The sequence below is a fragment of the Crotalus tigris genome, unplaced genomic scaffold, assembly GCF_016545835.1.
Source record: "Crotalus tigris isolate CLP2741 ecotype Arizona unplaced genomic scaffold, ASM1654583v1 scf7180000021948.665609621:419813, whole genome shotgun sequence".
In the NCBI taxonomy this organism is placed as follows: domain Eukaryota; kingdom Metazoa; phylum Chordata; class Lepidosauria; order Squamata; family Viperidae; genus Crotalus; species Crotalus tigris.
Genome location: NW_024098774.1, coordinates 261810 through 284950, shown reverse-complemented (window position 1 = coordinate 284950; position 23141 = coordinate 261810). Strand labels below are relative to the sequence as shown.

The window sequence follows — 23141 nt, the reverse complement described above, 5'->3', positions numbered from 1 at the left end:
GCTGCCAGCTGAGCAGGGGGCTCTGCCCCCCCCACACGTGGGGACTCTGGGCGCCCTCCGGCCCTGGCGATCCCGGAAAGAGGGGGGGGTCACCCCCCCCCCCCGGGATCTGCCTGCCTGCCTGCCTGCATGGTCTGGAGTTTAAACTCGGCCTCAGCTGGTCAAAGAGTTTTGCTTCTTCCAGGCAGAAAGAGCAAAGGCAGAACTTTTCCCACGTGTGTGTGTGTGTGTGTGTGTGTGTGTGTGTGTGTGTGTTTCTGTGCACATTCAGAGGCACAGATGGCCTGTGTGTGTGTGTGTGTGTGTGTGTGAAAGAGAGAGAGAGAGGGACAGAGAATGTGTGTGTGTATTTCTGTGCATGCCCAGAAGCACATAAGTGGCCTTATTGTGTGTGTGTGTGTGTGTGCGCGCGCGCGCGCGTGCGTGTGAGAAAAGAGAGAGAGAGAGAGAGAGAGAGTATGTGTGTTTCTGTACATGTTCAGAGGCATAGAAGTGGCCTTATCGTGTGTGCTTGTCTGTGTGTGTGTGTGTGTTTCTTTGTGCATGCTCAGAGGCACAGAAGAAGCAGCCTTATTTTGTTTGTTTGTGTGTGTGTGTGTGTGAGAGAGAGAGAGATTGTGTGTGTGTGTATTTCTGTGCATGCCCAGAGGCACAGAAGAAGCTGCCTTATTTGTGTGTGTGTGTGTAAGAGAGAGAGAATGTGTGTGTTTCAAGAAGCAGCCTTATCGTCTGTGTGTGTGTGTGTGTGTGTGTGAATGTGTGTGTATGTGTAAGTATATGTGTGTATATATGTTTCTGTACATGTTCAGAGGCATAGAAGAAGCGGCCTTATTGTGTGTGTGTATGTGTGTGTGTGTGTGTGTGGTCTTTCTTTGTGCATGCTGAGGCACAGAAGAAGCACCCTTATTTGTGTGTGTGTGTGTGTGTGTGGAGAGAGAGAGAATGTGTGTTTCTGTGCTGCAGAGGCACAGCAGAAGCTGCCTTATTTGTGTGTGTGTGTGTGAGATAGAGGAGAGAAGGTGTGTATTTTTCAAGCAGCCTTTCATCTGTGTGGTGTGGTGTTGTCGTGTGTGTGTGTAAGTATATGTGTGTATGTATGTTTCGTTTGTACATGTTCAGAGGCAAGAAGAAGCGGCCTTATCGCGTGTATGGTAGGTGTGTGTGCGTGTGTGTGTGTGTGTGTGTGTTTCATTTGTGCAGCTACAGGAGTACAGGGAAGAGGTGGCCTTATCAAACACCAGCTCCCTGACAGGGGGGGGACTCCTGCAGCCCCCACCCTCACTCTCAAAAGATGCCCCCCCCCCGACGGGAGTCCTTTGCCTTACAACCCTCACGGCCTGCCCAGGAAATGGGGGTGGGGGGCAGGGGGGGTGTCTTAAAGGATCCATAGTGTAGTGAGTGGGACAAGCCCCCCTGCCGTGGGCGGGAGGGGCCAAGGCAAGGAGGGGCAGAATTGGGGGGCAGACACGAAAATGCCCCTGCTGAAGTTCCTTTGTACGCCCCACAACCCCTCTGAACTCAAAGTCGAACAAATGCAATTATAAAGGGGCCTTTTTTCCCCACAAAAGAGCCCCCGCCGCCCCGTTCCCCAATCCCAGGCAGTCCTTGACTTACGACCGTTGCTTAGCGACCATCAGAGTGTTATAAGCTCCAGAAAAAAAGTGACTTTACGACCCTTTTTCACACTTGAACGACCGTTTGAGGCATCCCACAGGGTCACGTGATCAAAAAGTACGACGCCGGCAACGGATAGTAGTTAAGACGGTTGCACAGCAAGTTCCGGATTGTGTGTGTGTCACTTGTATCCCTTTGCAAACTTCTGATGAGGCAAAGTCGATAGGGGGTGAGCCCGAATTCACGCTGAACGACCGTGTGACTAACTTAACGGGACTGTGTAATTCCACGTAAGGACCGAGGGGCAAGAAAGGTCCTAAAACGGGGCAAAGCTCCTTCACCGCTGTCGCGCTTGTTAGCGAGGGCCACTTTCAGCTCAATTGTGTCGTTGGAAGTCAAGGGACTGCCTGTGGCAGTTACAATAGTTACAGCGTCCGTGGGGGGGGGGAATCAACAGGGTCAGTCTTGATGACCTCACCGGATGGTTTTTGACAAACAAAAATCAATAGGGAATCCCCGCAGGGAAGATCCCAAGCCAAGTCCACGTGATGCTTTGTTTAACAACCGGGATGATTCAAATTAATGACCATGGGAATGGAAAGTCATGAAATCTGGTGTGGTCGTGTGTTGCCTCACTTAACGACCACATGGCTTAATGATGGATTTCCCAGGGCAAGGCCTGCCTGTATTACTTCAGGAAGGACTGAATACAAGCAGTCCTCAATTTACAACAGTTCATTTAGTGACCGTTCAGACTGACAGCAGCACCCAAAAAAGTGGCTTTATGACCCCTTTTCACACTTATAATAATAATAATAATAATAAAGTTGGAAGGGACCTTGGAGGTCATCTAGTCCAAACCCCTGCTCAGGCAGGAAACCCTACACCATTTCGGTATAAGGTTGCAACCATTGCGGCATCCCCGTGGCCACATGATCCAAATTCAGACGCTGAGCGACTGACTCACATTTATGACGGTCGCAGCGTCCCCAGGGGTCACGTGATCCCCTTTTGCGACCTTCTGACAGTGAGAACAATTCACCAGTGGAACTCCTTGCCTCCAGAGGTTGTGGGTGCTCCATCACTGCAGGTTTTCAAAAAGAGACTGGACAAACATTTGTCTGAAATGGTGTAGGGTTTCCTGCCTGAGCAGCGGGTTGGACTAGATGACCTCCAAGGTCCCTTCCAACTTTATCATCATCATCATCATCATCATCATCATCATTATTATAAAGCCGATGGGGGAAAGCCGGACTTACTTAACGATGGGTTACTAACTGAACAACTGCAATGATTTACTTAACAACGTTGGCAAGAAAGGTCATAAAACGGGGCTAAACTAAACAAATGACTCCCTTAGCAAACAGACCTCTCGGCCGCAATTATCGTCGTAAGTCGAGGACCGCGTGGCATACGTTAAAGGCCTGCTGAATTTTCTCTGGATCCGAGAGGGGAAAAAAAAATACGTTCTATTTTCGTTCGCTAATTAGAGATTCGTTCTATTTGTGATTGTCTGATTGCTGTTGTGTCGCTTTCCCCACTGGCTTTTATCTATTTTGCGGCACTTCTGTTTAACCCCAAAAAACACATTTTTGTCAAAAAAAAAAGAAAAAGAAAGAGAGGGACACAACGAAAGGAATCTGTTGCCAAAGCCGTCTCGAATGCAGTTTGGGAGAAAGCCGATTAAAGGGATAATTTTTTTTTTTTAGAATAAATTAGAATAACAGAGTCGGAAAGGACCTTGAAGGTCATCTAGTCCAACCCAAGCAAGAGACCCTACACCGGAGTCCCCCAACCTGCGCTCCGCAGCCCGCTACTGGGCTGTAGCTTACTGGCCACCGGGCCACGCACACTCACCCCCACTCATGCTAGCGCTGCCGCTATGCAAATGGGGTGCTGCGTGCAAAAACAGGGCACCGCTGCTATGCAAACAGGCGCATGGCGCGAAAACTGGACGGCGCACAGCGAGGAAATAGGCGAAAACCAGACGTCGGGCAGCACGAAAATGGGAGAAAACCGGGCGGCACGCAGCGCAAAATCGGGGGCAAACCAGGCAGCGCACGACACAAAACTGGGAGAAGCAACCTGGAATTAAAGGAGAAACTTCCTAACCGTGAGGACAATCAGCCAGTGGAACAACCTGCCACCAGGAGTTATGGGCACTCCATCACTGGAGGCTTTAAAGAAGAGACTGGACAGCCACCGGTCTGAAATGGTATGGGTTCTCCTGCTTGAGCGGGGGGTTGGACTAGATGACCTCCAGGGTCCCTTCAGCTCTATTAATTCTAATTCTGATTCTGATTTTGATTCTGATTGATTCTAATTCTAAGAGACTGGACAGCCACTTGTCCGAAATGGTGTAGGGTTTCCTGCCTGAGCAGGGGGTTGGACTAGATGACCTCCAAGGTCCATTCCAACTTTTATTATTATTATTGATCATCACACAGTCAGCCAGATGTTCAGACTGGATTTGGCATTTTGTCTACCTATCGAGTCCTTACCCAGGACCTGGGATAGGCAGATGTGGATGTTTGATGGTATTACAGATATCGTCGCAGGATGGAAGCAGTTCCTAATAAGGCTGCCTTTTGCAAGTGACTAATAGCGAATTTGTCAATGCCAATGGTGTTCAAGTGGTGCTCCAGCTGTTTTGGGATTGCACTCAAGGCGCCTATGACTATTGGTACTACCCTTGCTTGCTTTTGCCACAATCTTTCTATTTCTATTTGTAGAAATTTGTTATCTTCTCCAGTTCTTTCTCGTCTATTCTGCTGTCTCCAGGCACTGCCACGTCTACTATCCAGACTTTTTTGTCTTTCTTCTTCTTCTTCTTCTTCTTCTTCTTCTTCTTCTTCTTCTTCTTCTTCTTCTTCTTCTTCTTCTTATTATTATTATTATTATTATTATTATTATTATTATTATTATTATTATTAATTATTATTATTATTATTATTATGGATCATCGCACAGTCAGACAGATGTTCAGACTGGATTTGGCATTTTGTCTACCTATCGAGTCCTTACCCAGGACCTGGGATAGGCAGATGTGGATGTTTGATGGTATTACAGGTGTCGTCGCAGGATGGAAGCAGTTCCTAGTAAGGCCGCCTTTTGCAACTGACTAATAGCGAATTTGTCAATGCCAATGGTATTCAAGTGGTGCTCCAGTTGTTTTGGGATTGCACCCAAGGCGCCTATTACTATTGGTACTACCCTTGCTTGCTTTTGCCACAGTCTTTCTATTTCTATTTGTAGGTCTTTGTATTTTGTTATCTTCTCCAGTTCTTTCTCTTCTATTCTGCTGTCTCAAGACACTGCCACATCCCCTATCCAGACTTTTTTGTATTTCTTATCGACAATTTTTAAGTCTGGGGTGTTATGTTGCAGGTGCTTGTCTGTTTGAATTCTGAAGTCCCAGAGCAGTTTAATTTTATCATTTTCTATGACTTTCTCTATTTTATGATCCCACCAGTTTTTGCTTACAGGCAAGTGATATTTTTTTCAGATCTTCCAATGCACCATTGTTGCTACTTTGTCATGCCGCTGCTTGTAATCAGTTTGTGCAATCTTCTTGCAACAGCTTACCAAGTGGTCCACTGTTTCTTCAGCTTCTTTGCATAGGCGGCACTTACTGTCTGTTGCTTTCTTCTCAATTTTGACTTTATATGCATTTGTCCTTAAGGCTTGGTCTTGTGCAGCCAGAATTAGTCCCTCGGTCTCTTTCTTCAATTTCCCTGCTCTTAGCCATTGCCAGGTTTTATTATTATCTGCTTTCCCAGCTATTTTTTTTTCATGTATTGGCCATGTAGTGCTTTGTCTTCCCATGCCTCTATTCTGTTCTTCATTTGGTCTTTCTTGTAGGCCAGTTTGGTCTCTCCAGTAGTTAGTTAGTTGTTGTTGTTGTTGTTGTTGTTGTTATTATTATTATTATTATTATTATTATTATTTCTATTATTATTATTATTTCTAATTATTTCTAATTATTATTATTATTTCTAATTCTAATTCCAATTCCAGTTCCAATTAATTCTAATAATTCTAATTCGAATTATTCTGATCCTGATTCTGTGGTTGTACCTCCAGGTCCACCTGTATTTAAAGTGCATTTTTTTTTCAAGAGACTGGCAGTAGACAAACCCTGCACCTCGAAGAGACACACAAACACACACACAGACAAACACACACACACACACACGGTACAACTTGTGTGTGTCTCCAAGGGACGTCTGACGAAGCAACGCCGAGTGTGTCCAGCCACTGTTAAGCTAAGGGCTCAACGAATCTCGAATGCGCCCCTCGCCTGCCCATCTTCCTGCAGCTGCAGCGACACCCCCCCCCAGGGATTCTCCTATCGATTGCAATTAAAATTGATGGCCAAAGATAGCTGTGTTGATTCTTCGGGTCTTAATTAATCATCACCACATCCACCAGACGGCCTCCGGCTTCTTCCCTGCCTGCCGAGCCATTGATCCCGACTGCAGCGGGGGGAAAAAACCACAACAACAACACCGAATTCGCTGCACGCCACAAGCCGCTCGGCTCTCGAGTTCACACACACCTTACACTGCGGTGCTTCACAAAAGGGAGAGAAAGGGGGAGACTCGGGTGGGGTGGGGGTCTTTTCCGAGCAGGAGAGGCAGAAGGGAAGGAGAACGGAGGGTCCTCGACTCACAGACACAACCGGGATCACAATTTCCAGGGCTGAGCAACACAGCTGTTCAGTGAGCTGTATGTGTGTGTGTCTCTCTCTCTCTTTTTTTCCCCCATGGTCATTAAGTGAATCGCTGTAGCTGTTAAGGCAGTGGTTCTCAACCTTTTTAATGCCGCGACCCCCAACAGGTCGTAAGTCGAGGACTACTCAACCGATCGTAAGTCGAGGACTACTCAACGGGTGCAGCCCCGTTTGCAGAATGGGACTTTTGGCGGGCTCAGCAGGGCAGAGACAGCCTGGACAATTCCTATTGGCTTTGGAAAGCCAATAGAATTAGACTCTATTCAAGAGAGTCTGTTCTATTGGCTTTCAAAAGCCAATAGAATAAAAGGGAGTAGCACAGCTAAGGAAAAGGGGGGGAAAAATGGCGGACTGCGTTGTTTGGCGACCCCCGTGAAATGGTCGCTCGACCCCAAATGGGGTCCCGACCCCACAGGTTGAGAACCACTGTGTTAAGGGAATCCTGCGGTCATTAAGCGAATCTAGCTTCCTCCCCGCCTCTCCCCCCCATCGATTTTGCTTGAGAAAAGCCAGTTGAGAAAATTACAAATAACAGAAGAGAATAACAGAAATGGAAGGGACCTTGGAGGTCATCTAGTCTGCTCAGGCAGGAAATCCTATCCCATTCCAGACAAATGGTTGGAAACTGACCAAAGAGAGAAGCAACCTGGAATTAAGGAGAAACGGTGAGGACAATTAACCAGTGGAACAGCTTGCCACCAGAAATTGTGGGCGCTCCATCCCTGGAGGTTTTTAAGAAGAGATTAGCCCAGCAGTTCTCAACCTGTGGGTCGGGACCCCATTTGGGGTCGAACGACCATTTCACGGGGGTCGCCAAACAACACAGTCCGCCATTTTTCCCCCCTTTTCCTTAGCTGTGCTCCTCCCTTTTATTCTATTGGCTTTTGAAAGCCAATAGAATACACTCTCTTGAATAGAGTCCAATTCTATTGGCTTTCAAAAGCCAATAGGAATTGTCCAGGCTGTCTCTGCCCTGCTGAGCCCGCCAAAAGTCCCATTCGGCAAACGGTGCTGCACCCGTTGAGTAGTCCTCGACTTACGATCGGTTGAGTAGTCCTCGACTTACGACCGGTTGGGGGGGGTCGCGGCATTAAAAAGGTTGAGAACCACTGGACTAGACAGACACTTGTCTGAGATGGTATAGGTCAGTGGTTCTCAACCTTTCTAATGCCGCGACCCCATAATACAGTTCCCCATGTTGTGGTGACCCCCAACCACTTATACATAACCGGGTGCCAGGGGCGCGGCCAAAGAAAAGGGGAAAAAATGGCGGACAGCCTTGTTTGGCGACCCCCGTGAAATGGTCGTTCGACCCCAAATGGGGTCCCGACCCACAGGTGGAGAACCACTGGTATAGGTTCTCCTGCATGAGCAGGGGGCTGGACTAGAAGACCTCCACGGCCCCTTCCAGCACTATCCTATTCTAAAGGGCGGATTCCACGGACCCATTACTAGTCCTGTTCTCTGCCTTCAGCTTTCTACGTCCCTCTCTGACGAGCCAAGTCTGTCTCTCATCCCGTTTCCCCTCCCTCTCCGGACCCCTGCCCACGGAGTCGGAGGGCAAACGGACCCACCTTGGCGGTACATCCGGAGGGCATCCAGCAGACGGCAGCCCCGGATCTGGGCCCTCAGCAGGGGCACCTCCAGCTGCATCAGGCCGGCTTCACAGTGTTCGCCGTGGAGGTCCGGCTCGCTGCTGCTCACCCGCCGGGCGTAGGGACCCTTGGCGTCGCCTCGCCAGGCGCTGGCCTTGGGTAGGAAGCAGTGGACGAAATGCAGCTTGGACTTCTTCAGGGTGTCAATCAGGGCATCCTGGATGGGGGGGGGGCAGAAGACCAGGGTCAAGAGAGGCTGGCCATCTCCGATGGGCTGCTGACCGTTCGCCTTGTCCAACGGTGTCCCCCTCCTCACCGGCCAGCAAGGCCGTCTTGGGCCCCCGAGTGGGGGGTTTCGTTCATTTCTCACCACCACCACCCCCAAAATTGTAACCCTCCTTGTCTCTTTTCCAAGTTTATATGCTGGTTTTATGCTGGACTAATGGTTTAATGGAGACTGGTCTGGGTCTAAGATGGGGGGGCGTTTGTTCACTTCCCAGAATTCCCCAGCCAGAGCAGGTGGGCTTTGATGGCCACAATCCCCCAGCCAGCATATATTAAAATGAGTGGATTTCAACTCCCAGAATTCCTCAGCCAGCCTCTAGGGAATTCTGGGAGTTGAAGTCCTCCCCTCTTAAAGCAGGCTGGCTGGGGGATTCTGGGAGTTGAAGTTCACCCCTCTTAAAGCATGCTGGCTGGGGGATTCTGGGAGTGGAAGCCCACCCCCCTTAAAGCAGGCTGGCTGGAGAATTCTGGGAGTGGAAGCCCACCCCTCTTAAAACAGGCTGGCTGGGGGATTCTGGGAGTGGAAGCCCACCCCTCTTAAAGCAGGCTGGCTGGGGGATTCTGGGAGTGGAAGCCCACCCCTCTTAAAGTTCCCACTCCCACAAAAGAATCCCCCGTTCCTCTGGGCCCAGAATCACCCGGAGACTCACCACTTGCAGTTTGATTTGGATGCAGACGGACCTCTTCTTCACCCCAGCCACCCCGGTGGTGAAGGTCTTGCGCATGCTGGTGGCCCTGCGCAGGGCCAGCTGGGACCCCCCCTCTAAGCCCGCGATGGAGCCCGAGAGCACCGTGTTGGCCCCGGCTCGTCCCGCGAAGAGGCTGCTGATGATCTTCCTGGGGGGGGGGGGAGGAAGGAAGGGGAAAGAGAGGAGAAAGAGCTGTCCAGGTGCCTTCCTTCATCCGGAGACGAAGAACAGAACGGCAAGAGCCGGGAGGGACCTGGGAGGTCATCTAGCCCAACCCCCTGTTGAAGCAGGAGACCGGCCTATGCCGTTTCAGACAAGTGGCTGTCCAGTCTCTTCTGGAGTTTCAGAGGAAGGGTCCTCCCGCCCGACAGAGGTCGGAGCCTCCCCGGGGCAGGCCGAGGGGGTTTCCCAGCCCCCCACCCACCCGCCCAAGACCTTCAGGCCTTACTTCTGGGACTCCTGGAGGAGGAGCAGGCTGTTTTGAGAACCGGGATTCTGCCGGACGTAGCTCAGCCAGCCGGTGGTGTCGTACTCCACCCAGTTGGTCCCGTAGCTGTGTCCCAGGAAGAAATGCCGGGGTTTATTGCTGCGGAGAAGCGGGTTGGGACCTGCGGAAGATGTAAGAGAGAGGAAGACTCAGGACCCCAGGCCCCCTCCCCAGAGCACTGCCTTCGGGGCCCCCAGGAGAGGGGTCCCAGGGAGCCCCAGTCGGTCTCCAGGCAGCGTTAAATGGAGGAAGGAGCCCCCCTAATTAGAAAGACCCTTTCGGTCTTTCCGTCTTTCCACAAATCGCTGATCAAGGATTGAAGTGAAAAGTCTGGGTGAGGAGGGGAGGGGAGAGGAGGGGAGGGGAGAAGAGGAGGAGGGAGAGGAGGAGGAAGGGAAGGGAGGGAGTAGAAGAGAAAAAAGAAAAAGAGACAGAAAGAATGAAAGGGGAGAAAAAGGAGTTGAAGAGAAAGGAGAAAGAGTAGAAGAAAAAGAGTTGAGTGAGTGAGTGAGAAAGAAAGAGAAGGAAGGAAGGAAGGAAGGAAGGAAGGAAGGAAGGAAGGAAGGAAAGAAAGAAAGAAAGAAAGAAAGAAAGAAAGAAAGAAAGAAAGAAAGAAAGAGGGAAGCAGGGAGGGATGAAGGAAGGAAAGAAGGAAGGGAGGGAGGGAGAAAGAGAAGGAAGGAAGGGAGGGACGGAAGGAAGGAAAGAAGGGAGGGAGGAAGGGAAGAAGGGAAGGAAGGAGGGAAGGAAAGAAGGGAGGGAGGGAGGAAGGAAGGGAGGAAGAAAGAAAGGAAAGAAGGGAAGGAAGGAAGGAAAGAAGGGAGGGAAGGAAGGAAGGAAAGAAAGGAAGGAAGAAAGGGAGGGAGGGAGGGAAGGAAGGAAGGAAAGAAGGGAAGGAAGGAAGGAAGGAAAGAAGGAAGGGAAGAAAGGAGGGAAGGAAAGAAGGGAGGGAGGGAAGGAAAGAAGGGAGGGAGGGAGGAAGGAAGGGAGGAAGAAAGAAAGGAAAGAAGGGAAGGAAGGAAGGAGGGAAGGAAAGAAGGGAGGAAGGAAGGAAGGGAAGGAAGTCCCCAAGGTGGTTGTAAATCGAGGACTTTGGCTCCCCTTGAGAGACGGTTTCTGCTCCCAGGAGGGAAGCAGAGGTGTGAAACCGGAGATCCCCCTCCCACTGGATTAAGTGTGACCCTAGATCAGGGGTCTTCCAGCTTGGCCCTTTGACGACTGGTGGACTTTAACTCCCAGAATTCCTCATCCAGGCACGCTGGCTGAGGAATTCTGGGAGTCGAAGTCCACAAGCAGGGGTCTTCCAGCTTGGCCCTTTGATGACTTGTGGACTTCAACTCCCAGAATTCTGGGAATTGAAGTCCACCACTCATCAAAGGGCCCAGTTGGAAGACCCCTGCTATAGACTTTAAGAGGAATGGACTTCGACTCCCAGAATTCCTTAGTCAGCGTGCCTGGCTGAGGAATTCTGGGAGTCGAAGTCCACCAGTCATCAAAGGGAGAAGTTGGAAGAGCCCTGCCCTCAATTATCCCGATCCAACCGCCCTCCTTGGCCCGGGTACCTTTCTTGTCTCCGTCCTGTGGGCCGTAGTGGGTGAAGAGGCGCTCCAGAAGACCCTCCTCGCTGCCCCCCGGCTGAAGGGACTCCTCCTCCAGCAGCCACAGCAGGCCGCGGGCTTCGTCGGTCCGGGCCAGGGTGCGGACCTGCAGGGAGGCACCCCAAAAGGTGAGAGGGTGGACGTCGGGGGAGTCTCCAAGGAGCTTTTTCCAAAAGGCAAGTGGAGTTCCTTCTTTTTTTTTTTATTCCTTGAAAACATGTCGCTCCTGATCCAAGAAGCTTCTTCGTTGACGGTCAGAGAGAGAGAGAAAGAGAGACAGAGAAAAAGAAAGAAAGAAAAAAGAGGGAGGGAAGGAAGGAGGGAGGGAAGGATGGAAAAGAAAGGAAGAGGAGAGAGAGGGGGAAGGAAGGGAGGGAGGGAGGGAGGGAGGGAGGGGAAGGAAGGAAGGAAGGATGAAAGAAAGAGGATGGAGGAAGGGAGGAAGGAGGAAGGAAGGAAGAAAGAGGAAGGAGAGAGAAGGAAGGGAAGGAAAGAATGAAGAAAGGAGGAAGGGGAAGGAAGGAGGGAGGGAAGAGAATGAAGGAAGGAAGGAAGGAAGGGAAGAACAAAAGAAAGATGGAGGGAGGGAGGAGGGGGAAGAAAGTAAGGAAGGGGAAGAAGGGAGGGAGGGAAGGAAGGAAGAGGGAGGAGAAAAGGAAGGAAGGAAGGAAAAGAAGGAAAGGAAGGAAGGAAGGAAGGAAGGAAGGAAGGAAGGAAGGAAGGAAGGAAGGAAGGAAGGAAGGAAGGGAAGGAAATGAAGGAAGGAAGAGAGAGGAAGGAAGGAAAGGAAGGAAGAGAATGAAGGAAGGAAGGAAGGAGGGAAGGAAGGAAGGAAGAGGGAGGAAAGGAAGGAAGGAAGGAAGGAAAGGAAGGAAAGAAGGAAGAGAGAGGAAGGAAGGAAAGGAAGGAAGGAAGGTAGGAAGGAAAGAAAGAAAGGAAGAGAATGAATGAATGGAAGGAAGGAAGGGAAGGAAGGAGGAAGGAAAGGAAGGAAGGAAGGAAGGAAAGGAAGGAAATGAAGGAAGGAAGAGAGAGGAAGGAAGGAAAGGAAGGAAGAGAATGAAGGAAGGAAGGAAGGAGGGAAGGAAGGAAGGAAGAGGGAGGAAAGGAAGGAAGGAAGGAAGGAAAGGAAGGAAAGAAGGAAGAGAGAGGAAGGAAGGAAAGGAAGGAAGGAAGGTAGGAAGGAAAGAAAGAAAGGAAGAGAATGAATGAATGGAAGGAAGGAAGGGAAGGAAGGAGGAAGGAAAGGAAGGAAGGAAGGAAGGAAGGAAGGAAGGAAGGAAGGAAGGAAGGAAGGAAGGAAGGAAGGAAAGGAAGGAAAGGAAGGAACCCTGAGGAACTGGAAGAAGCTTCTTGGATGAGAAGCAAAGTGTTTTCAAAGGAAAAAGAGCTCCCTTTGGGAAAAGGGGCTGCCATGTCTGGATGACTGGGAACTCCACAGAAAGTCAGGGATGGAAGCCAGAGGCTGGGATTTGGGGGGGGGGGGCTGGAAAAGCAGAGGGCCGCAAAGGCTCGGCTCTCCCTCCCCCCCTGGCAAGGCCCAGCCCCAAAGCCAGGCCGTGGGGGCACGGCGAGGCAAGCGGAGGCACAAACAGCTTCGTTAGGCTCCAGTGTGGAAACACAACTTCCCCGCCAAAGATCAATACTTCATAAACCAGGTTAGGGAGAGAAACAGGCATCGCTGTCTGGTAACAGGGACCGGCGGGAGGCTTTGGCTGCGCGGAAATTCAATCGGGAGGCTTAAGCATCGAAATTACTCCCAGCAACGCAGCAGGGAGCAATTGAAGAAACAGCTGCACTCAACACAAACACACACAAGCACACACACCAGGCACAGGCAGGGAGGCACACACAAACACACAGGCGTCCCCTTGCTTCTGCACTGCAGGCAGAGTTTGGCAGCCAATAACAGCGAGGGGGCTCCAAGGGCTTCCCAGAATCCCCCAGCCAGCAAGCTTTAAGAGGGGTGGGCTTCGAGGACTCCCTCTAATAACAGTTGCAGTGATTCACTTAACAACAGTGGCAAGAACGGTCGAAAAGTGGGGCAAAACTCACTTAGCAACTGTCCCACTGAATAAGCTGGGAACTCCCTCCTGGTGCAATGCAGGGCAGGAAGGTGGGGGGGGGGACAGAAGACGGCAGAGAGGCGGGAGGACTTGAACCCAGGTCCCGTGCCACTTACCAGCGCCTGGTGGGACGCTTCGTCCACTGTGGCCACAGAGCCCGAGACGCTGGGCTCCAGGGCATCTAAGGAAAAGTCTAGGTTCTCCTAGAGAGGAGGAGGGACAGAGGAGCTTGGTTAGTGTCCAGTGGCGACAGGTTCCACAGGTCAAGGCACCCGGGGGGGGGAGACCTCAGTGCGTTAGTCAGAGAGTCCACAAGCAACACCCCCACAGCCCCCACCCACCTATAACATCAAAGGAAATAAAATTCGGGTGAGGGGTGTGTGAAAGAGAGAATTCCCCACCGGGAGAAAAAGGGGCGGTGCAGGAAGTGGAGGGTCTAGGTGCCTGCTGGAGGGCCCAATCTGTAGGGAAGGGCTCTCCAAGCTTGGCCACTTGAAGACGCGTGGACTTCAACTCCCAGAATCCCCCAGCTTAGGCCAATCTCTTAATCTCCCCAAAACTTTTAAATCATCAATCCATCCATCTAGAAGGGACCCTGAAGGTCCTCTAGTCCAACCCCCTCCAGGAGACCCTATGCTACGTCAGACCAGAGGCTGTCCAGTCTGTTTTTAAAAGGCCTCCAGGGATGGAGCACCCACAACTTCTGGAGGGAAGCTGTTCCACCGGTTAATTGTTAACAACAACAACAACAATAATAATAATAATCAGAATACAGCTGGGAGGGACCTTGGAGGTCATCTAGTCCAGCCCCCTGCTGAAGCAGGAGTTCCTATACCAGTGATGGCGAACATTTTAGAGATCAGGTGCCCAAACCGCAACCCAAAACCCACTTATTTATCGCAAAGGGCCAGGGGCCCATCAGCATTGTGGTGCCCTGGGGGGGGCGGGGGGTGCAGCCCATTAGGTGGGCGTGGCTGCAGTGGTCACAGCTGACGGGGTGGGCATGGCTGAGGCCAGGGCGGTGGGTGCCAGTCCCTTGCCATCCCCAGGGCATCCCCAGGGAGGCCGATGCCTCTTGCTCGCTCACTTCCTGCCCCGTTGCTTCCAAACGCCACGTGCTCACTACTCTGGCGAACTCTGCTGGGGCAACAGTGCGCCTGCCCACAGAGAGGGCTCTGAGTGCCGCCTCTGGCACGCGGGCCATAGGTTTGCCACCACTGACCTAGAACTAAGGAGAAACGTCCTGACAGTGAGAACAATTAACCAGTGGAACTCCTTGCCTCCAGAAGCGGTGAATGCTCCAACACTGGAAGTTTTTAAGAAGAGCCTGGACAGCCGTTTGTCAGGGGCAGGCAACCTGGACTCTTTTATGACTGTTGGACTTCAACTCCCAGAATTCCTGAGCCGGCATGGGGGAACTATGGCTCCCTTCGTGACTTATGGACTTCAACTCCCAGAATTCCTGAGCCAGCATGGGGGAACTATGGCTCCCTTCGTGACTTATGGACTTCAACTCCCAGAATTCCTGAGCCGGCATGGGGGAACTATGGCCCCCTTCATGACTGGTGGACTTCAACTCCCAGAATTCCTGAGTCGGCATGGGGGAACTATGGCTCCCTTCGTGACTTATGGACTTCAACTCCCAGAATTCCTGAGCCAGCCACGCTGAGGGAAAAGGGAGGTTTCCAAGCTGAGCCATCCTGGCTCAGGAATTCTGGGAGTTGAAGTTCACGAGTCATGAAGGGAGCCAAGGTTGCCTATCCCTGGTACAGGGTTTCCTGCCTGAGCAGGGGGTTGGACTAGATGACCTCCAAGGTCGCTTCCAATTTTTTATTGTTGTTGCTGTTGTTATTATTATTGTTATTGCTGTTGCTATTGTTGTTGTTGTTTTGTTGTTGTTGTTGTTTATTATTACTATTATTATTACTATTATTACTATGCTAGAAGTGTGATTTCCTCACCCCCCCCACCCCCTCCCCCATGGGGAAGCATACCTCCTTGTACCGCTCCAGCTCCTGCACAAAGGTGCGTTCGTGGAAGAGTCCCTGGAGCCTCTCCTGGGCATAGTTGTGGCACAGCTCCTCAAAGGTGGCACCCCGACTCTGGCCGGCCATCTCGGGGTTCTGCAGGCCGGGGGTGTCCACGATCATCATGGAGCACAAGGAGCGCTGGCTGGACTTCAGGGCCCTGCCGGGGGGGGGGAAGAGAAAGATGGGGGGGGGGTTGAAGATAGCCAAGACCCCTGTGGGAGGGGGTCTCAGCAGCAGCTCCGCTTGGCTAGCTGGGCAAAAGTCCTCGACTTACGACCCACAAGGGAGCCCCATATTTCTGTTGCTAAGGGGGGGGCGGCTCTGTGAGTTTTGGGTCCCGTTTCATGACCTCTTTTGCCGTTATTTGTTAAACGAATTGCCGCGCTTGTGAGGACCCGCTTCCTTTGGGAAAAATAGGAAATATTTGTAGCCTGGCTTGCAGATTTCAGCTGTGGCTGGGCCCCCAAGCTTCTTTTAATAGAATTCCCCAACGTTTCGTGACCAAACCTAAATAACATCAGGATTTCCTTCTCCTGTTCTTCTTTAGCTCGTAAGCATCTTGTGTGCCGATTTGTGATCGAGATTGTTTAAAGCTGATGGTGTTAACTAGTTTGGTAAGGAAACATTCAGTGGGGGTTGCAGAGAGGAGGAGGAGGAGGAGGAGAATTATGGGGTCCTTGGTGCTCTCTGAGCTTGGTGGTTTTCTTGCAGACATTTCATGACCCAACTAGGGAACATCATCAGTGCCAGAAGGTTGGGGGGTTTGTGGAATGATGGAGGAGGAGGAGGAGGACGACGACTGTGGGATCCTTAGTGCTCTCTGAGCTTGATGGTTTTCTTGCAGACGTTTCATGACCCAACTAGGTAATATCATCAGGGCTAGTGGGGAGAGCGTTTCCAGGGAGGAGGAGGAGGGGGGGAGGGGAGGAGGAGGAGGAGGAGGAGGAGGAGGAGGAGGAGGAGGAGGAGGAGGAGGAGGAAGAGAAGGAGGAAGAGGACTGTGGGGTCCTCGGTGCTCTCTGAGCTTGGCAGTTTTCTTGCAGACGTTTCATGACCCAACTAGACAACCTCACCAGTACCAGTAGGGAGTGGGGGGTCTGCTGGCAGTTTCCATTCTGCTGGCTTGCCCTGTCCGCATTGGTGAGGGGAGGGTCTTAAAAAGACACCCTTTGATTGGGCTCTTGGCTTCTTTGGCAGGTTCTTGATTGGGGCCTTGTCTACTTGACTGCTGGTCTGGCTGCTAACCTTGGAGTTCATCTCTGCTAGTCTGGAGGCTGAGGGCCGATGGAGACGGGCCTGGGTCTTCTTCTTCCCTTCCAAAGCTCAGCCACTGTCTCTTTTGCATCATCTAGAGCAGAAGCCCCCAACCTTTTGGGTGCTGGGGACCACCGGTTCCGTGGAAAGAGTTTTTTTCCGTGGACCGGAGAGTGCGTGGTTTTGTGTGCTGCCTGCATCCCACGGATGGGGCTTTGCTTGTTTATGCGAACCGGTTGCTGGCGTACTGCAGCCCGCTACGGGTCCACAGTCCCGGGGTTGGGGACCCCTGCACTAGAGAGGTCTGTGTGTCTATTGAAGGCTGATTTATTGCCAGCCTTCTAGAAATTCCATGGCATTTTGGGGGCCTAGCCTGGCCTGGGATGGTTCCCTTTCCCCAAAGGAAACTGGGCTTAAATCTATCTACGTGTCGTGAAATTAAAGCATTTCCATCCTGTCTTCCAATTGCGGGTTGAGGTTGTGTGCCAGCATGGCGCCCCGATGGCACGGCCTTGCCGTGATGTTAACAGAGGAAGGAGCCCGTTGCTAAATAGGCAGAATGAAACCGTTTCTTAACATCCTCCCCAAACGTGGAGTTTACGCATCGCGGTCTTGTGCCAATATAGAGCATCCTTCACTGGGCGAAGATTTTACAGCTCATTGGCCAATTGTCTAAAACAGGAGTCCTCGACCTTGGCAGCTTTAAGACGAAGCAAAGCTAGCTGAGGAATTCTGGGAGTTGAAGTCCACAAGGAGAGAGAGAGAGAGAGAGAGAGAGACAGACAGACAGACAGACAGTGGGTGGATGGATGGATGGATGGATGGGATAGATAGATAGATAGATAGATAGATAGATAGATAGATAGATAGATAGATAGATAGACAGACAGACAGACAGTGGATGGATGGATGGATGGATGGATGGATGGATGGTGGATGGGAGAGAGAGAGAGAGAGAGACAGACAGACAGACAGACAGACACAGTGGATGGATGGATGGTGGATGGGATGGATAGATAGATAGATAGATAGATAGATAGATAGATAGATAGATAGATAGATAGATAGATAGAGTGAGTGAGTGAGAGAGAGAGAGAGACAGAGACAGACAGACACAGTGGATGGATGGATGGATGGTGGATGGATTAGATAGATAGATAGATAGATAGATAGATAGATAGATAGATAGATAGATAGATAGATAGATAGATAGATAGATAGATAGATAGATAACCTTTATTGTCATTCCCACCCCCTGGGCATAATGGCACACATTAAAAATGAAATTTATGTGTACACTGGAGAGCAAGCAGCTCCCCCATTTTGGCTTTTAGAAAGGGGGGAGGACTCAGGGCTGGGGGCTGCAAAAAGTTCTCATCCTCATTTGCTGGGCTAATGAATGCCAGGCTCCGGTTAATGGCAGGAGCCGGGGAGAAGAGGAGGGGGAGCATGGGGGGGAGGGGAGAAGCTTGTAGTAGTGCATACCTGTTGAGTAGGCTGATGAGGAGGGTGAAGAGCTCGGAGTACAAGCCGGCAGTCAGGGCTTCCAAGCACTCCAAGGCCGAGGTTTTGGGGCCTGCGGAGAGAGGCAAGAGGGGAGGGGGCCGGGTGAGGTGGGCCCTGCCTGGAAGGCCCCCCCGTGCCCCACCACAGCACCAGGAAGAGCCCCGATAGGTTGGACAGGTGGGGGACATCCCCCTCTCCCTCCCTCCCTCTCTCCCTCTCCCTCCTTCTCTCTCCCTCTCTCCCTTCCTCTCTCCCTCTCCCCCTCTCCCGTCTTCTTTCTCTCCCTTCCTCCCTCCCTCCCTCCCTCCCTTCTTCTCTTCCTCTCCCTCTCCCTTCTCTCTCCCTCCCTCCCTCTCTCCCGTCTTCTCTTTCTCTCCCTGTCTCCCTCCCCTCCCTCTTCCTCTCCCTTCTTCTCTCTCCCTCCCTCCCCCTCTCCCATCTTCTCTTTCTCTCCCTCCCTCCCTCCCTCCCTCTCCCTCCCTTCTTCTCTTCCTCCCTCTCTCCCTCCCTTCTCTCCCTCTCCCTTCTTCTCCCTTCCTCCCCCTCTCCCATCTCCTTCTCTCCCTCCCTCCCTCTCCCTCCCTTCTTCTCTTCCTCCCTCTCCCTTCTCTCTCCCTCTCCCTTCTTTTCTCTCCCTCCCTCCCCCTCTCTTCTTCTTTCTCTCCTTCCCTCTCTCCCTCCCTTCTTCTCTTCCTCCCTCTCTCCCTCCCTTCCTCTCTCCCTTTTCTCTCTCCCTCCCTCCCCCCTCCCTTCTTCTCTCTCCTTCTCCCTTCTTCTCTCCCTCTCCCTTCTTCTCTCTCCCTCCTCCCCCTCTTCTTCTCTTTCTCTCCTTCCCTCTCTCCCTCCCTTCTTCTTCCTCCCTCTCTCCCTCCCTTCCTCTCCCTCTCCCTTCTTCTCTCTCCCTCCCTCCCCCCTCCCGTCTTCTCTCTCTCCCTCTCCCTTCTTCTCTCCCTCTCCCTTCTTCTCTCCCTCCCCCCTCCCGTCTTCTCTCTCTCCCTCTCTTCTTCTTTCTCCCTCCCTCTCCTCTGCCTCCCTCTCTCCCTTCTCTCTCCCTTCTCTCTCTCTTCCTCCCTCTCTCTCTCCCTTCTTCTCCCTCCCTCCCACTCTCTCCCTCTCCCTCTCTGCCCCCCCTCTCCCTCTTCCAAGTCCATACTTCATGAAGTGGAGAAGGGGGGAGATCCTGTTGTCCAGCTAAAAGCCGTATTCCCTCCCACCCATCAACCCCGACTAAATAGGGGAGGAGGGGAGTGCGGGTTCTGCCCAGGGCCTTTGCCACCCACCTGAGCCGTCGGCCAGCGCCGCCTCCTCGGGCCCCTGGCGGAAGGAGGTGGACCTCTGCAGGCTCCCCTTGGGCTGCTGCTGCTTGAAGATGGCCGAGGAGAGCTCCTCCAGGTTGGAGCCCAACAGGTAGGCGGCCTTCTGGGCCCACTCGTGGCGGGCAAACTGCTTCCTCCCGCCTGGAAGGAGAAGTGGGGGGGAGGCTGAGGCCAAGGCCAGGAGACCCTCCTGCCCAGGGGGCCCCACGGACAGCCTCACCCCTCCCAGAAACACCCCCCCGAGGTGGAGGGGCTTCCCAAAGGGGCTTTCTTGATTTTTTTTTCCCTTGAAAAGGTTTCGCTTCCTGTCCAAGAAGCTTCAGAAGAGAGAGAAAAGGAAGAGAAAAGAAGGAGGGAGGGAGGGAGGGAGAAAATGGGGAAGGAAGGAAGGAAGGAAGGAAATGGCAAGGAGAGAGGGAAAAAGCCAGCAAAACAGGAAAGAAGAAAAAATGGAAGGGAAATGGAAGGGAGGGAGGGAGGGAGGAAATGAGAAGGAGAAAGCTAGGAAAACAGGAAGAAAAGAGGAAAGGAAAATGGAAGGGAGGGAGGGAGGGAGGAAGGAAATGGGAAGGAGAGAGGGAAAAAGCCAGCAAAACAGGAAGGAAGAAAAAATGAAAGGGAAATGGAAGGGAGGGAGGGAGGAAGGAAATGGGAGGGAAGGAAGGAAGGAAATGGGAAGGAGAGAGGGAGAAAGCCAGGAAAACAGAAAAGAAGAAAAATGGAAGGGAAATGGAAGGGAGGGAAGGAGGAAGAAAGGGAGGAAATGAGAGGGAAGGAAGAAAATGGGAGGGAAGGAAGGAGAGAAGGAAGGAAATGAGGAGAAAGCTAGGAAAACAGGAAGGAAGAAAAGATGAAAGGAGGGAGGGAGGGAGAGAGGAAGGAAATGGGAAGGAGAGAGGGAGAAAGCCAGGAAAACAGGAAGGAAGAAAAAATGAAAGGGAGGGAAGGAAGGGAGGGAGCGAGGAAGAAAATGGGAGGAAAGGAAGGAAATGGGAGTGAAGGAAGGAAATGGGAGGAAAGGATGGAAGGAAATGGGAAGGAGAGAGGGAGAAAGTCAGGAAAACAGGAAAGAAGAAAAAAATGGAAGGGAAATGGAAGGGAGGGAAGGAAGGAAGGAAGGAGGAAATGAGAGGGAAGGAAGAAAATGGGAGGGAAGAAAGGAGAGGAAGAAAATAAGGTGAAAGCCAGGAAAACAGGAAGGAAGAAAAGATGAAAGGGAAATGAAAGGGAGGAAGGGAGGAAGGAAATGGGAGGGAGGGAAGGAAGGACGGAAAGTAAGGAAGGAAATGGGAGGGAGGGAGGGAGGGAGGGAGGGAAGGAAGGAAGGAAGGAAGGAAGGAAGGAAGGAAGGAAGGAAGGAAGGGAGGGAGGAAGGGATTCTGAAGAACGTGGAGGAGAAACAAAAGGTTTTCAGGGAAAAAAACCCCAGAAAGTCCAGTTGCCTTTTGGGGGGAAAAGCCCCCTTGGGAGGACAGGGACCCTCCATGGACATTTGCTCAGGAAGAGATTCTGCCACCTTTCTTCCTTGGCCGGACCTCAGAGGAGAAAAGAAAAATTGCATTAAGAGGACAACAATGCCATCAGTACTTAACCAGGACCCCTGATCCTCCCCCCCTTGGCGGGACCTTCGCCCGGCCTCCTCGTAATTCATCCCGTGTGAAACAAGACAGAAGGAGACAAGAGGAGAAAAGATGCAAGAAAGCTGATAGTCCTCATGAAAATGGATTCGGGAATCGGATGAGACGAGATGGGCGGTCAACAGCTCAGCTGCCCGGCCAGGATCATCAAGGCAGGCAGCCATTTGCGTGTGGATGCATGCCTGTTTTTGTGTGTGTGTGTCTGTCTTAGTGGGTGAGAAAAGCCTTCCATCTGCCTTGCCAGAAATAATAATAATAATAATAATAATAATAATAATGTTGGAAGGGATCTTGGAGGTCATCTAGTCCAACCCCACTTGACCAGACTGCTATCATGTCCCCCCTTGTCCTTCTCTTCGTTAAACTAGACGTACCCAATTCCAGCAACCGTTCCTTACATGCTTTAGCCTCCAGTCCCCTAATCATCTTTGAAAATGTATTGGGGGGGTCCACAAGGTATGATCGAAAAGCTCAAGGTGACAACTCCACTGTTTCAACAGAAGCAAATGTGATGCTCGTGACACCAGGCCGAGCTTCAATTGCAGTGGCCGCCATCTTTAGTTTAACGAAGAGAAGGACGAGGGGGGACATGATAGCAGTCTTCCAGTATCTCAGGGGCTGCCCCAAAGAAGAGGTAGTCAAGCTATTCTCCAAAGCGCCTGAAGGACAAGAAGCAATGGATGGAAACTGACCAAGGAGAGAAGCAACCTAGAACTAAGGAGGAATTTCCTGACAGTGAGAACAATTAACCAGTGGAACTCCTTGCCTCCAGAAGCGGTGAATGCTCCAACACTGGAGGTTTTTAAGAAAAGACTGGACAGCCATTTGTCTGAAATGGTATAGGGCAGTGATGGCGAACCTTTTAGAGACCGAGTACCCAAATTGCAATCCAAAACCCACTTATTTATCGCCGGGTGCCAGGTGGCCGTCGCTGTGGTGGTCATGGCAGATTGGATGGGTGGGGCCAAGGGGTGCGTGGTCACCTCTGTTACTCATGGGGAGGGACCTGTGGGGACCTCAGTGAGTTAGCAGGCAGATGGTCGAAGAAGGACGGTTGCCATCTCCAAGGCATGGCGCGCATGCCCGAGAGGGCTCTGAGTGCCGCCTCTGGCACGCGTGCCATAGGTTCGCCACCACTGGTATAGGGTTTCCTGCCTGAGCAGGAGGTTGGGCTAGATGACCTCCAAGGTCCCTTCCAACATCAACATCATCATCATCATCATTACTATTATTATCATCATCTTGACTGTTTCGGACCACACCTGGTGGAGACCCCTGTGAAAAGGTGCTAAGATGCCAGGTGTGAGGAATCAACATGCCAACGCCTGAAAGCTGGATGGAAAGAAATGGGAAGGAGGGGGGGCGGAAAGACGGGAGAGGTAAAAAGGAGACGGGCGTTTGGGGAAAACGGAGAGCAACGTTACCTTCACTGCTGTCTGAATTGCACAACGAACAGCATGCACCATGCAAACACAAAAAGAGTGTGTTAGAAGGCAGCAACAACAGCAACAACAACAAGGCTCCTGGGGAAATATGGGGTGAGTGGGAAGAGCCAGACGTTCAAAGCAAGCGGGACCTTGACACTCCTTTGCAAGGACGTGCAAAATCTGGGGCATATGATCCCCCACCTGGTCCTAGAGCCAACCCAGTAATGCAAGGGAGGTAAGGGTCTTAGGTTCCCCCCCTCACCCTCCCAAGATCCCTTAGCTCAGTGGCCCCCCATCTTTTGGGCACCAGGGACAGGTTTTGTGGAAAGAGCTTTTTTCGTGGATTGAACGGGACGTGGTTTCGCATGCTGCCTGCATCCCGTTGATGGGGGTGGGGATCCACTTGTTTGTGCGAACCGGTTTCTGGTATGCTGCAACCTGGTGTTGCTCCATGGCCCAGGGGTTGGGGACCCCTGCTTTAGCTAGAGAAGGTCAAACCTTAAGAGTTTCTCAACCGTAGCAACTTGAAGGTGGGTGGACTTCCATTCCCAGAATTCCCCAGCCAGCCTGCTTTAAGAGGGGAGGATCCACTCCCAGAATCCCCCAGTCAGGATGCTTTAAGAGGGTGGGCTTCCCCTCCCAGAATTCCCCAGCCAGCCTGCTTTAAGATGGGTGGACTTCCATTCCCAGAATCCCCCAGCCAGCCTGCTTTAAGATGGGTGGACTTACACTCCCAGAATCCCCCCGTCAGGATGCTTTAAGAGGGTGTGCTTCCCCTCCCAGAATTCCCCAGCCAGCCTGCTTTAAGATGGGTGGACTTCCATTCCCAGAATCCCCCAGCCAGCCTGCTTTAAGATGGGTGGACTTACACTCCCAGAATCCCCCCGTCAGGATGCTTTAAGAGG

General features: G+C 51.8%; 1 protein-coding gene across 5 annotated transcripts in view; it reads right to left on the bottom strand.

Moving 5' to 3' along the window:
• MYO18A (myosin XVIIIA) overlaps positions 1-23141 on the bottom strand; it is a 199789-nt gene that overhangs the window by 79920 nt on the left and 96728 nt on the right. For all 5 annotated transcript variants that reach the window (XM_039319030.1, XM_039319032.1, XM_039319033.1 and 2 more), the window contains 9 exons: positions 22234-22245; positions 19137-19313; positions 17836-17926; positions 15061-15253; positions 13183-13269; positions 10965-11106; positions 9364-9523; positions 8877-9063; positions 7921-8158 (listed from right to left, as the gene is read on the bottom strand). In XM_039319030.1, coding sequence (XP_039174964.1) covers positions 7921-8158; positions 8877-9063; positions 9364-9523; positions 10965-11106; positions 13183-13269; positions 15061-15253; positions 17836-17926; positions 19137-19313; positions 22234-22245 — 1287 coding nt within the window. The remainder of the gene's footprint in view (positions 1-7920; positions 8159-8876; positions 9064-9363; positions 9524-10964; positions 11107-13182; positions 13270-15060; positions 15254-17835; positions 17927-19136; positions 19314-22233; positions 22246-23141) is intronic.